At 41.8% G+C, this 13,233-nt stretch overlaps 1 protein-coding gene across 50 annotated transcripts in view; it reads right to left on the reverse strand.

Moving 5' to 3' along the window:
• Nucleotides 1-13,233, reverse strand: part of LMO7 (LIM domain 7) — a 131,612-nt gene that overhangs the window by 70,344 nt on the left and 48,035 nt on the right. For all 50 annotated transcript variants that reach the window (XM_086881022.1, XM_086881041.1, XM_086881045.1 and 47 more), the window contains exon 4: nucleotides 4,236-4,342. In XM_086881022.1, the coding sequence (XP_086737148.1) occupies nucleotides 4,236-4,342 (107 nt within the window). The remainder of the gene's footprint in view (nucleotides 1-4,235; nucleotides 4,343-13,233) is intronic.

Genomic DNA, 13,233 nt, shown 5'->3' on the forward strand with positions numbered 1-13,233 from the left:
AGACTTAATTTGCTTCAAAGATAAATTTGAATTTACATTCTCAGTCTGAGTGTTCAGGCTGCCTCCTTTAAAACTGATAATTGAGATAAACTCCATCAGAACTGACATTTGGTGTCTGCCTATGTGAACTCTCCCTTTTAACTCCGTGGTATGATTTTATTAAGAACCATTCCACAGCTGGGAACAACTGGGTGTGTCACCCCTAAAAAGCTGGGTAAGGAAGTGCTTAACATTTTTAAATAGTAACCATCCTGACAACTGAGAGTCACTAAGCTTGTATTACAGACTTACTTTGACAGAACCAAAAAATAATCAAATGCAGTATTAAGACAATCTTGCATAAGTATAAATAAGTTGCAAAAATCTTCACTAACTGCTGGGTTTTAAAACAATATCTCCAATTATAAATAATAAAACTCTATGCTGAAAACAAAAATTAAATATACCAAAAGAACTGAAGGGGACACATATGCACTTACACAAATAACTAGCCACTGAACAAGAGGATATGCATATGACTGCCAGACAGGGTATGTGAAGAATAGTCCATCTGGATGATCCTTCTTGGAACACATGACATATTGCAGTACTATACCACTGAGCAATAACTTCTGCAGATTTACAGAAAGACTGAACTATAAATCTCAGACATTAATCCACACTCCCATTTTCACTGGCAGAAAATAAACCATCCATGCCAGGACCATTTTTCCACACCACCCAACTACTAATCTTGCTGATCTGGCAAAGCACAAAGTTTGCAAGGCTTGGAGCAGCAACCAGTAATTTCAGCCAGCCTCTTTCACATAAACTTCTAAACAATAAAATTTTAAGAAGCTTTTTCTTTGCAAAAAGGATAATCACATAATCACTTGGAACTGAAAGTCTGGGTATGTAAGAGGATTCTTGCTTCTCTTGTCCCAGATTACTTCTAGTAATTATAGAGACATCATGCCTGTGCATCATCTCAGTTGCAAGAGAAAAATACAAGAGAAAGTTTTAACCTCCTCACCAGATAGAAAGATTATTTTCTCAAAACAGATTCTGTTAATGAAGAATCGAGAGTCTTGACCTTAACTTAGGTGACACAAGAACGCTGCACCACATAACAGAGTTTGGTAACTCTGAATGGCTTTGTGGTGGTGTTGATTAGACAGTGCTATCAGTGAAGGCATGATAAAAGGCAGCAAACATACTCAGAAATAAAGTACATGGAGAAAATAACTTTTCCTGTTGGGAAGGGATGACACAGATGGGACAGGATGGCAGTCTGAGATGCCAACAGCCTGAGGGCATATGAGTTCCCTCAAGGTAAAAAGGAGATACCACACATAACTGCCAGGCAGCAGAAACAGGAGAAGCCCATGGAACACCACTTCACAGAGCTCATCCTCTTCAAATGGTAGGTGTTTCTCCCAAGGACTTGCCCAGCATCCAGAGGTGTTAGATCAATTGAACAAGTGTGACAGGGACAGAGATGCAACCTCCCAGACAGTGTGAAAGACTGGTTTTGCTGTTACATAAGATGACAACTCTCATGTCCTCCTTAGCAGCAGAAGCAGACCCACCCTTTTAATGCTACCTTCCTCTGACCAATTTTCGACATCCAAGGCAAAGCAAGCACCTTGTCACACCTGACAGTACAGGCATGTGTCCTACCAGCACCCTGCTCTCTGCCACCCCAGCCCTGTTAAACTGACTTTTCTAAGCAACAGTTTATTTAATCTATTTTGGGTAGATAAAAAAACCCGTGCTAACAGCGATGCAACAACAGAACACAGCAGTCCTCTTGTGGTGTCAAAATACACACTGCTTCAGGCACACATTAATGTTATCCCATACAACATATCACAGCTGCTTTAAGATGTGGGCAATTAGCCTCAGGTGACAGCAGCTAAATGAATTTGCTTAGGAATGTTAGAAATCCAAAAGTTAAATGCAATCTTTTAAATAAGTCAGAGGATGAAAAGTTTTCCTTCTTTGAGACAAGAAATTATTCACTTTTAATTATGAAACTAGAGTTAACAGGATAACACAAAAGCAGGACACTAAATAGTCCCCCTTTTCTGAGGACAGGCATCCTACAAGTTTTGAAGACATTTGTAATTCATCCTGAATATATGAAATTACTTATTTCTATTAAATAATAAAAAAGACACATCAGATAAAATTCCTGATCAGACAGCATTTCTCTCCTGACACAACTATAAATCTCTCTGAAAATCCTCTGAAGAATAGCTTGCCCTCTGGGTAATAAAATTATTTCTATAATTAACTTTTCAATGGAGAGAGTTATCTTTGTGTAACTTATTTCCTTCATTTCTTGGAATAAAACTTCACTCCCATCCCTCTCCGACCTCCTAAATACATCAAACGTGCTATCATAGTTAGGACACCACTTTACAGCATGCTCAGATGCAGAAGTTTTGAATTACTCTGTAAGCATTTAATACACACTGTGGGACTGTCATATGATATATAACGTGTGGAGAAGCAAACTCATACTGAAACAAATTACAAGAACATGGTTGGATAGCTGGCAGCTCTTTTGACTCTAACCCAGACCCCCCACACCGCTGTCCATAAGAAGTACTCAATAGTTAAATCTGCTTTTTTGAAATACACTAATTAAACCATTGCTGAGAAGGTACGATGTAAAACCCCTGTTGCCTCGTGACAGCTTCAAATTCCAGCCTTACTCTCTGCTCACGGAGCCGGGAAGGGAACTGGCGGTGCTGAAAGGACCCAAAAAAGCCTCGGTTACAGACCCACTGGATGAATTTCACGGCTGACCTCACTTGGGTGCGCGGTTTAACGTCGGGACAAGTTGGACAACATACCTTGCACAACACTCTGCAATCTTGACCTCCCCGGGCTTCCAGCTTGTCGCTATTGGCGCTGCTGAACACCAGCTCCTGACCGCCTCCAACCCTTCCCAGCCATTCCCTTGGAGCAAACCTCCACCAAAATAACTCTTGCTAGGGCTTTGTGGGTAAATTAAGCACGGCAGAGGTTACCAACCCTCCAGCTTTTGGCATGACATAGGAACCAGCAGAGAGAATACCAGCGTACTGGAAGGGTGCCAAGTCCCTAAACACCAGATTAGTGAGAAATTACGTTTCGGGTATGAGCCAAAGACTGGAAAACACATTGCCATCTCATGTATCAGACCTCAAAACAGTATGAACTTTCATTCTGAAACCAGGCAGAGAGCATGTCAACAGGCTACCAGCCGATCCACCTACAAGAGATTTCTTTCTAACTAAAGCAGTTACATGTCATTTCACAGCATTTTTTCCCTATATTTACAGAAGGATTACTGCCTGTTCCTCTTTGATAAAACTGGTAATTTAAGACACAAATCAATCCTTCATATTTAACTTGACAGGTTTCCAGCAAAACCCACTAAAGATTGTGGGGGATTTTTTTGGAGACAGTGAATTCATCCTTTTGTCCCAATATAATAAAAACAGTTCATACTGTAACAAATCAAGATTCTCTAAGATGATTTTTGTCTCACCTCATTTATCTTAAAACACCTGTCTGTAAAGTTTCACCTTAATCTCTCAGAAACTGGTTATAAAATTCTTATTAGGAGACACAGCAGTCTTGAAATATGAAAATCTACTAAATATATTTCAGAACCAAGCCACTGATATTTCACAGGAAAACTCCCACCTCCATAAACATGCCAATCACCCTTTGTGCAATTCAGTCCTTAGTTTCTACTCACACACAAACACATGCCCCTTGACAGGGGATGTGACACTCAGAGACAAACACCTGACTCGGAGTGGCAAGACCAGCAGTCCTTTGGGAACACCATACATAAGCCTCAAATCCATTCAGATAAGTATCAGAAGTACCACCTCAGCCTTTCAGATTTACATTGGTAATCACAAATCATAAAGAAAAGTGATGCTTTTGATTTATTTAACAATTTTGCTCCAAGTCTAAAATAAGCTGAACAGTTTCCATATCAAATTAAATGTTGTAAATATTCATTGACAATCAGTTTTCTTGTAAGGTATTATTATAATACTTCATTTTTTAAATTACATTTCTGCAAGTCTTATCCACTATCTTTAACAAGGATTAAACCCTTACCACAGTATTCAGAACTGCTCATACCAGATTAAAAGAATTTTTCCATAGGCAAACATTAAAAAAAAACCCAGACTGTGAAAGAGCTTAGAGGGAGAAGGGAAAGGAGAAAACAAAACCACAAAACTCACTTGACTGTAACTCGATTGGACAAATCCTGAAGATCTCCTGGGTGAAAAAGCTGAGCTTCTTTCAGTCCAATGTTTTCGCACGCTTTCAGAAAAACATTTATATTATCCTGCAAAGAGAAGTAGAAAGCAGTTGCTCAGTTAAGAGCACTAAGCAGGTTTTGCAAGATGATTAGTGCGAGCCCTTAAATGTCAAAGTCCAGCTCACGTAAATAATACTGGAAAAGCAATCTTCTGGATCATAAACGCTGCTGGTTTCTCATGCACACAGGCAGGCTGGGCTGCGATCTCAGGGACTGAGGGGTACGTTAAAGATTACCTGGCATAAGGCAGCGGTGAGCCAGTAGGCAGCAATCTCCACTTTGATGTCAGCTCTGCTCAGCAAACAAACGCCCTCTTCCTAGCTTTGCACGACAAGCCTCACCTCTTGCCTTTAAAAATAACTCCAGCTACTGACATTCACCACCCAGAAACTCTTGGCAGGGGAGGAAGAAGAGGAGGGACGCTCCGTTTCTATGCTCACAGACTGATGAGGGAATACTGCACCTGGAGTCTGGGTTTGGTTGCTGAGCAAAGCTCCGGAGAGACAGAAACCAAACTGTATTCAGAGCTGCTGCTGCTTCAGTTGGGGGGGTTTCTCTGCTTCAAGTTCCTCCCCTTCCCCTTCCAACACCCACACCCCCCCCCAACTTCACACTGATCTTAACAAAACATAGGTGCAGCACCCACTCTCTGCACCTGCTGCAGGATGGACTGACCCATGAGAGAAATCTTAAAAAAGAATAAATCTAATGATAAATAGAGAGATTATACAACTTGTGATCTCTTTCCACTTCATAAACAGTGGGCAATAGGCAAGAAATTCCTTCTCGTTAAGGCGGAATGCTATCAACAACAAAAGAATGTGCCCTCTTGCGCACTTGCTTCCTTCAGCTGCAAGCCAAAGGAAAAGGTACATGAAGTTACTTAATTCATAAGCTATAGGCAGCCCTGTCATGAAGGGTTTGTAAGTCAAGGTGCTGGTATCAGAATTTCATATTATAGAAAATATATTGCTCTGCTTTAGCAATTTAATATGCTTTAAACTTTTCTTTTTAACACATAATCACTGGATGTAAGTTATTCTTTCATTTAAAATTCATTTTAAAAAAAAAAACAATCTACAAAGAAAATAACAGCTGCTTCTAATATAGAAAGTAAAACAAACCCAAGAATCCCCACAGCCTTCTGTTTTGAAGGCCCCTGGGATTCTAGTATTTCTTATCAGTCTGTAAACATGGCTTAATTCAAGGAAAATATTTGAGCAAGGTATTCCCCATGCCTTCCCCAGGCTGCGGGCTCCGCGTTACCACATCTGAAAGATCCCAGGTGTCTCACTCCATGAAGGTTAGCCCCCAGGCCTGATGTGATGCACCATGGAGGGGGCTGCTCTGCTGCAGTGGGGTGCAACATGATGGCAAACGTGGGGAACACCATGTGGTGGCAGAGGAGAGGAGGAAGCTGGGAAGGATGGAGGACAGGCAGCCTCACCTCTGCCCAGGCACTGCAGTGAGTACCCAGGGGACTGCCTGCACATTTGCCCAGGGAAAAGCTTTGTGCTGAGATGTAGCCTCAGAAGGGGCATTTCTTTACCCTTTCCATGCACTGCCTCTTTTTTCTTCATATGCAGTATGGGGAAAGCTGGCTAGATGTGTCAGCTTTATTCATATGGAATGTCACATTAGTACCAAAACAGCAAGGACTTGAAAAGGCGTTGTTTCCTCTGCATGGAAGAAGCCACAGGCTTCAGTCCCACTGCAAGAAGAGGAACTACTTGCCAAACAACTATCCTGTCAGTGTTCAGGGGACTAGGGAGTCTAAGAAACTGACAAGTAAGGCACAAGAAGAAAGCAGCAGAGCAGAAAGAATGAGTAACTCCAAGGTAATGAACTGACACCAACACCAGTGGGGGCAACATGGTCTGATCGGTCTGACCAGTCACCATAGCACCTCAGAGCAAACTCCCAAACCAATGGGTTATGTCAACCACAGGGCTGCAAATGAGCACATTGTGCAGGTAAACAAGGAAAAATAGTCAGATTTAGAAAAATAGATGTCTACACTCTGAGAGCAACAAAAACAAAACAGAGGAGTTGCTCATCAGTGGATGCTTGGCTGCACAACCACCAAACTGCTGGCACTTGAGAGAATTGATTTTGCAGGTGTTTCAGCAATAAAACCTATCAAGCATCAACCTCCTGATAAATATCACTTACAGCCCCTGAGAACATCTCTGCTGACAGGAGTCAGAACTGTCAGGAGTCAGAAGCAGGGAGAGATAACATGGAAGGCACCGTTAGTTACAGTGCACACGTGCAGGATAAAACATGGTTCAAACTCTTCCTTCCCTCAGCTCCCAAGCCAGAATTTTGATCACGCCTGCCATCTCAGGTTACTGCCCCAACACCAGCTGTTCTGCACTCAGGGCCTGGAAATGAGCCTCACAGCATCAAGAAGTGACACACCCAATAGGCTATTTATCAGGTTTGGATATTGACACCAAAAGGTATCATTTAAACACATCATCACTTCTAAATAATGTCCTCACCAAGTTATTCTTGACCATCCCTAATCATCATAGTTACTCAGCAAAGCCACAGGCCTCAAAATAGCTAGCAGCCATTTTAAGCTATCAGAATAATGAATGAGAAGATGAATTTTAAATAGCACCATGGAAATAAGTAGAAATAAAAAAGACAAGTTATCAACCTTGCAATTAAATTTATCATTAGAAATGTGAACAGGAACATTTTTCAGTGATTAATGCACTCAAATATAGAAACCATTACACTATTCCTTTTACCAATGTAACTGTACTTTAACAAGACTAATGGTCACTGCCACTGCAGTGGACATTCAAAGGACATACTGCAATCTGAATCTCATCACACTTCACAAAACTGGTTCTATTTAAACAACTAGACCTCAAAATCCCAGAGAAGCACAACACACCAGACAAAAGTCACTGACAAGATGTGCTTAAGAGAAAAATATTCATGCTTGCATCCACCACCCTCCTCTGCCACCAAGGTATTCTCAGTCTTTGTAAACACAAGCCGGCTATTTAAATTTATGAAAGAAACAAATTAGCAGAGAAATCTATTATGAGGATAAAGAAAGATGAGGGACTTAGGACAAACTGGAGAATTGAATTCCATTATACCAATAAAGTGGACCGTGAGAGGCAATGGTGGTGGCCACCTATCAGCACAAGAGAAGCAAAACCATAAGGGGAGAGAAAAGCTGCCCATTTCAAAAACAGGGATTCATCATTGGGCAGATCAAATACATTTTTGCAGAAAACATAAGGTTGTGACCATTATTAGGGAAAGCTCTTGAAGTAACAGGAATAAAATCAAGTTAACTTTTGTTCATGTTATTAAGAGAACTCAATCACTGCATTTCCCTGAGCATCTGAAGTTGGGACAAACATCACAGAATTACAGGTTTTAAATCACAACAAAAATAAAGCCTGAAGTCTAAACCACAAAATTCAAGTGTAATTCATTTCTGGTATGCTGTTATAACTTCTAAGTGTCTTAGTGAGAGGGGGTGGAGAGGCTTGAATGAGTTTGTGGGAAAGGCTGTTTTTTTCCCCAAATGGTGTGCATGATGGAACAGCAGAGAATTTCAAATGTTCCTAGCATGGCCTGAGTTTTCCACACGCTGTACAGACTTATATTAAATGCACAACATAGAACACTGACTAGATAGAGCTATTACTCCTCAGTATTCCATTTTTGCCTCAAACTTCAAAGTGAACCGCACCCAAAAGCTCTGCAAAGTCATAATACGGGAGAGACAGAGCTGCCAGTGGGAAGCAGGTCATCCACGAGCAGGCTTTTAAAGGACGCTGTTTGGGGAAAAGACAAACAATACCGTACACTTTCAGCTCTGTACCTGACTTTCTGGTTGCCATGGGGCATCACTAGCCACAAACCCTTCCCTCTGCCTGTTGTTAAAGCATTTCCCTCTAACCAATGCTTTGAAGGAGCCAAGATGTCATCTCTACCCTGAAAATGAGACTGTGGTCCACACCGTCCCCCATCATCCAAGCAGAGCAGGATTGCCTCTCACTCCTGCAACTCCATGGACTTGAGAGGAGAGAGCTGAGTCTTTCCTTCACTTGATGGTCCTCAGTTCTGCTCCTGCTCCTAGGCCTGGGGCAGGGAAGCTGTGCCAGAGCAGGTGAATGTGAGGAGAAGAACAGGGCCCCTGCTGCAGGGTTCCTCATCCCTATCACTATCCTCCAGACCACAAAGAAGAAAGAAGCTGGTAACTCTATGGGGAAACACAAGAATATGGACACCTTCCATTAAATATAACAATTTTAAAGAGAAACTTAAAAAAAAATATTTTAGGCAGTGGGAAGTGGTTCTGTGTTGCACCTGTGATCAGCTCCTACTGCAAGTCACCTTGGCAAGAAGTTGAAAAGAAAGACAGAGAATGCTGGTGAGGTGCTGGTGGTGGGCAAGTACAGAGGTTTCTCAACACCTGAAAAACTGAGGAAAAGAGCACTTCTAAACCAAAAGCAACAGGAAAGTAAGAGAAAAGACAAGAGATGCAGAAAGGATCAAGAAGAAGTTGGCCCTAAGTAGGAAGAAAACCCCAAAGCCACCTACCTGAGAAGGGACATAAGTGTGGAGTGTGCAAAACAAAAAACATTTTAAAAATGTCTAAAGTAAAAGTTAATTAAGAGAGGTCTCCCCATAAGAGTGTGTAAATACCATCTTATTTTGACTACTTATGTGCAACATGACATCACACTAAATTCAGCTTGTGTAATAGAGCTGCAATTTTATTTTAAAAAAATCCCTCATTATCATGATGACCTGGGTGGGCCAGGAATATTAATTTAAACAAGTGTGTAAATACATTTACTTTCTTTGGGGTGCAGTCATGCTGTGTGGTATGCCTGGTCTTCTCCCCAGTTAACTGTTTCTCTGAATCCCTGCATATGTACCAAAACACAAAGAAATCTCGTAGGCATACAAGTTATGGCACATCTTTCAAATCACTTGGCAACAGGGAGAAAAACAATTTAATTGGCATGGTGTTTTTTCTGCTTTTCCTCGGTGTATCAGCCAATAGAAGACAGTACACCAGGTTGTCTCCTATCCTGATACAAATACCCACTGTTTCAGTCAAAACCCCTATTTCTACTGATATTCCAGCTCTAGTCTGGGGGGAAGAGTTGGGGAAGAGAGTGCTTGGGTGGGTTTTGGGGAGGATTTTAAGCAGCTATTTTCATTGTATAAAGCAGAAGATGCCCTATGCTTGCAAGGCAAGTGTTTGCACTCAGTGTTACATCATCATCCAGACCATGATTTGGTGCCAGAAGTTGTTTTCAGTTTCCAGGTTTCCAAAAAAAAAACCAAAAAACCACCAAAAAATAAAAAAACAAACAAACAAAAAAACACAAGAAAAAAAAGACCAAAAACCACCTATAGTGCCTAGCAACAACTTTTGACATTTTAAGAGAGACTGATGCATTTTTTTGGCTACAGAATTCTGAAAATCATTTGAGTAGATCACATTTAACAGGCATTTTCCCTTAGTACTGCATTTATCATGACATTTATTCATCTTGAAAGCTGTGTCTCCTTCAACTTCACATCCACGAGAAGCCCTCTTTATTGGCACCCTCATTCCCTTAAGTAAGGGCAATTTCAATTTAAAAAACCTGGTAGTTTTTTTCAAAGTAGAGAATATTTTGCATAGATACAGCATTATACCGTCCACTCAAGTTGGCTTCAATCAGTTCAATGCAGAATTTGGAGCTGCATTTGGCAGCAGCATCACCTCCACAGCTACACATTGTTTGTATTCAGAGGTGGGGTAAAAGGAAAGAACCTACAGCAGGAGCTCGTTGAACAAGTTGGGTGACTCGCTCTTCCTCGGAGCTACGTTTCGGTTATTAGGCTCTGGCTGCGGGTGCAGGTGGGGGCAGAAGGGGTGAGAGGATAGGAGGGAACAGGGCTGAGCACAAACCCTGTGGTCTGACCACAGGCCTCGGAGCCAGGAACTCCCCATTACCACCTTGGCCTTGAATGTCAGGATGTTTAGTGCCCATTACCCACCCATCCCATCTGTAGTGTGTGATCCCAGCTCCTATAGCTCTCTGTATTTCTCTGAAGGCCAACAGTTTTAACCTTGAACTAAATGCAGAAGGAGGAGTGGATAGGATACCTAAACTGCTCTTTTCCTCCCTTTCTGGGCCCAAAACTAAAAATAGCAATTAAAACAATCATCCTGCAGACATAATTTGACTTAGAATGACCTCAGGGCCTCTGTTCAGTAAATTATCCCACCTATAACAGAGTGCACAGAGCATTGTGTTGGCCAAAGATCAGAAACTGCATTAATTGCTTTGCCACTCCCCCTCTGCGCTCCCTTCACTGCTTTTCCATACAGGGTAAAACAATAAATTACTGTGATCCTTGACACAGGGATTCCCTTGCCCCAGCTCTATGCATGATTACAGATACTAAAACTTTAATGATTCACTGCTAGCTTTCCTCTCAGAAAGCAGGTGCTCCTGCTGTGAGAATGCAGGAAGGAAACCTTGTGCACAAACTTTGGAGTTACCTTGGTGCTGCCAATATCAATAACTGTAGATCAGCCAGGAAGAGGAAGAGCATTCCCCTTTGCCATTTCAGCCATTATGGAAACCACATTTTGAAGTAGCCTTAGGGAAAGAGTCATTCTGGGTTTGGACAAAAAGTTTCATGTGTCTCCCAAAGCCCAATTCCATCTGCAGCGACTGCAGCTGATTATAGATTTCTGCAAGACCAAGGTGTGTATTGAAGGATCTTCCCCAAAACTCGTTATTCATGGCCTGGCACTGCCCACCACCATGTGTAACAGCCAGCAGAAGACACCTCTGTTCAGCCCACCTCGCTGCCCGCAGCCTCTTGCAGCGCCGAGCTCCACCGTTTCTCCACAATGGGAGTAACTGAATTAAGGAAAATGCACAAGAGAAATTAATGTGGGTCACTGGGCTTCTCATACAGGACTTCTGAGTCGACAGCTTTTAAAGTGTTCAACATAAGAAAGGACCAAATGTCTTCAACGACTCAAAATGCCTCCCAGGCTCATATCTCTAACCGTGCTACAGCATAACCTTCACTCTGACATTACAGACTATACCACAGCAACAATGTGTACCAATTGAGCCTTTTATTGATAAGAGAGTGAATATCAGGCTGTAAACTGCAGGTGTCAGGTGTTCTGGGATGTCACTGCTACCAAATAAGGCCACCTGGAATGGAGAAGGGCAAAAGTACAGCATGTTGGCCAACAAACCTTGCTAATAGAGCTCATCCACTCACAGGCATTCATACTGTAAGGAAAGTGAGTATAGGTTTGGAAAGCCAGTATGGATGAACTAGACTGGGCTATTTCCTTGTTTAGACAAACCTTAACTTTCCCACCAGTTGCATTCCAATCAAAGTCAAGGGAAAAAAAAAATTTAAAAAATTCAAGTGATATGCTTTACACCCCAAACAGTTTATAGAAAACAGACTCTGCAAGAGAAGGGTGCTAAATACTCCAATGCCAAGTCACCCCACTACACAGGACTGGAATGACAGTAATCCACTTAAAGGTGAAACTCCCCTGAAGCCTAGTGAGTAATAAAAGAAGACAAGACCTCTTGTTCTTGAAACACAAAGTTTTGGCAGTGCTTGCTTTCCTCCTCCACCCCCCTTTTTTTTTATTTGTATACATAAGGTTTTTCTGTTTTGCTCACACAGGTTAACAGATTATGCACACAGGTTATATAGGTGAAATTCAGCTTCTTCATACACAGGACTTGAAACAGAGCCTCAGACCCCCAAGTCATGTAGCCATGACTTTTGGACAATTATTTAGTACTTCATTCTTCCTAAGAGAGTTTGGAAGTTTCCTCCAACTTTGCTTCCTTCAAGAGCCAGGCATCTTTTGTTTCTTAACAGGAGTACCATCCTACATCCTAGTACTGCATCTAATCCTTCCTGCCCTACGTGGGCTTACCCCATGTTGTCAAGAACCTTTCCCAGCACCCTGGATCGATGAGCTAGTTTGGAGATGACCTGCCTTGGAGCCCACCTGAACCCCTGCATCAGCGCCAGACTTCCTCCTGCCATGCAGACAGCGAGGTTGGTCAGCCCAGCTGGAGCAGCTCAGCACCCTGCCTTTGGCAGCACTTGTTGCTGGTGTTGTTGTTAATAGCTCTTTCACATAACCTGACTGGAGGAGGGTGATTCAGCGCAGACGCATGGGCGCGGAGGTGTTCAGACAGGCGTTAGGAGATGTGGTATGAGGATTTTGTACCAAACAGAAGGGTAAATAGCATAGCTGCACAGCTCCACTGCTGATACCACAGAGAAAGCTGTTGCCCCTGTGATTAACATCTACTTTCTTTGAAAACTGCCATGAATTTTAAACACCTCGCATTGATAAGTATCTGACAAGCCAGAGGTGGGGGGAAAATACTCCAGTGTCCACCATATGAAGATTTAACACAAACAAACACTGAGTGCTGCAAGGAATCTCAAATCTGCACTTCCTTGGCAAAGGAAGGAGAAATCAGATTATGAATGTCACAAGTATGAGTTAAGGTGTGTACTTCTTCTACGTGGTTGACATTTTTTTTCCAGTTAGGAAGGAATGTTTCTTGACAAACACAGACACAGTCATCAGTTACTTCAGAAATAAAAATAGCATACAAATGACAGAGTACAGCTGATTGAATTGATAAACAGAAATTTCTTGCAGTTCATTTGGGAACCATATTTATGTATTTTGTTAAGTGACAGCAAGCTGAGACAAAAAGGGTAATACTTTTTCAGTGCTTTGGTTTAGAGCAGGAAGAAGGATTAAAATTTTCCATATTAGAAAGTTATTGCTGCCAATCATACTACTTTATAGTCAGTTGACAAGATTTTAAAAAACCAATCAATTACTTAGTGTCTTGACATCT

This window comes from Cyanistes caeruleus, chromosome 3, assembly GCF_971803275.1.
Source record: "Cyanistes caeruleus chromosome 3, bCyaCae1.hap1.1, whole genome shotgun sequence".
Taxonomy (NCBI): Eukaryota; Metazoa; Chordata; class Aves; order Passeriformes; family Paridae; genus Cyanistes; species Cyanistes caeruleus.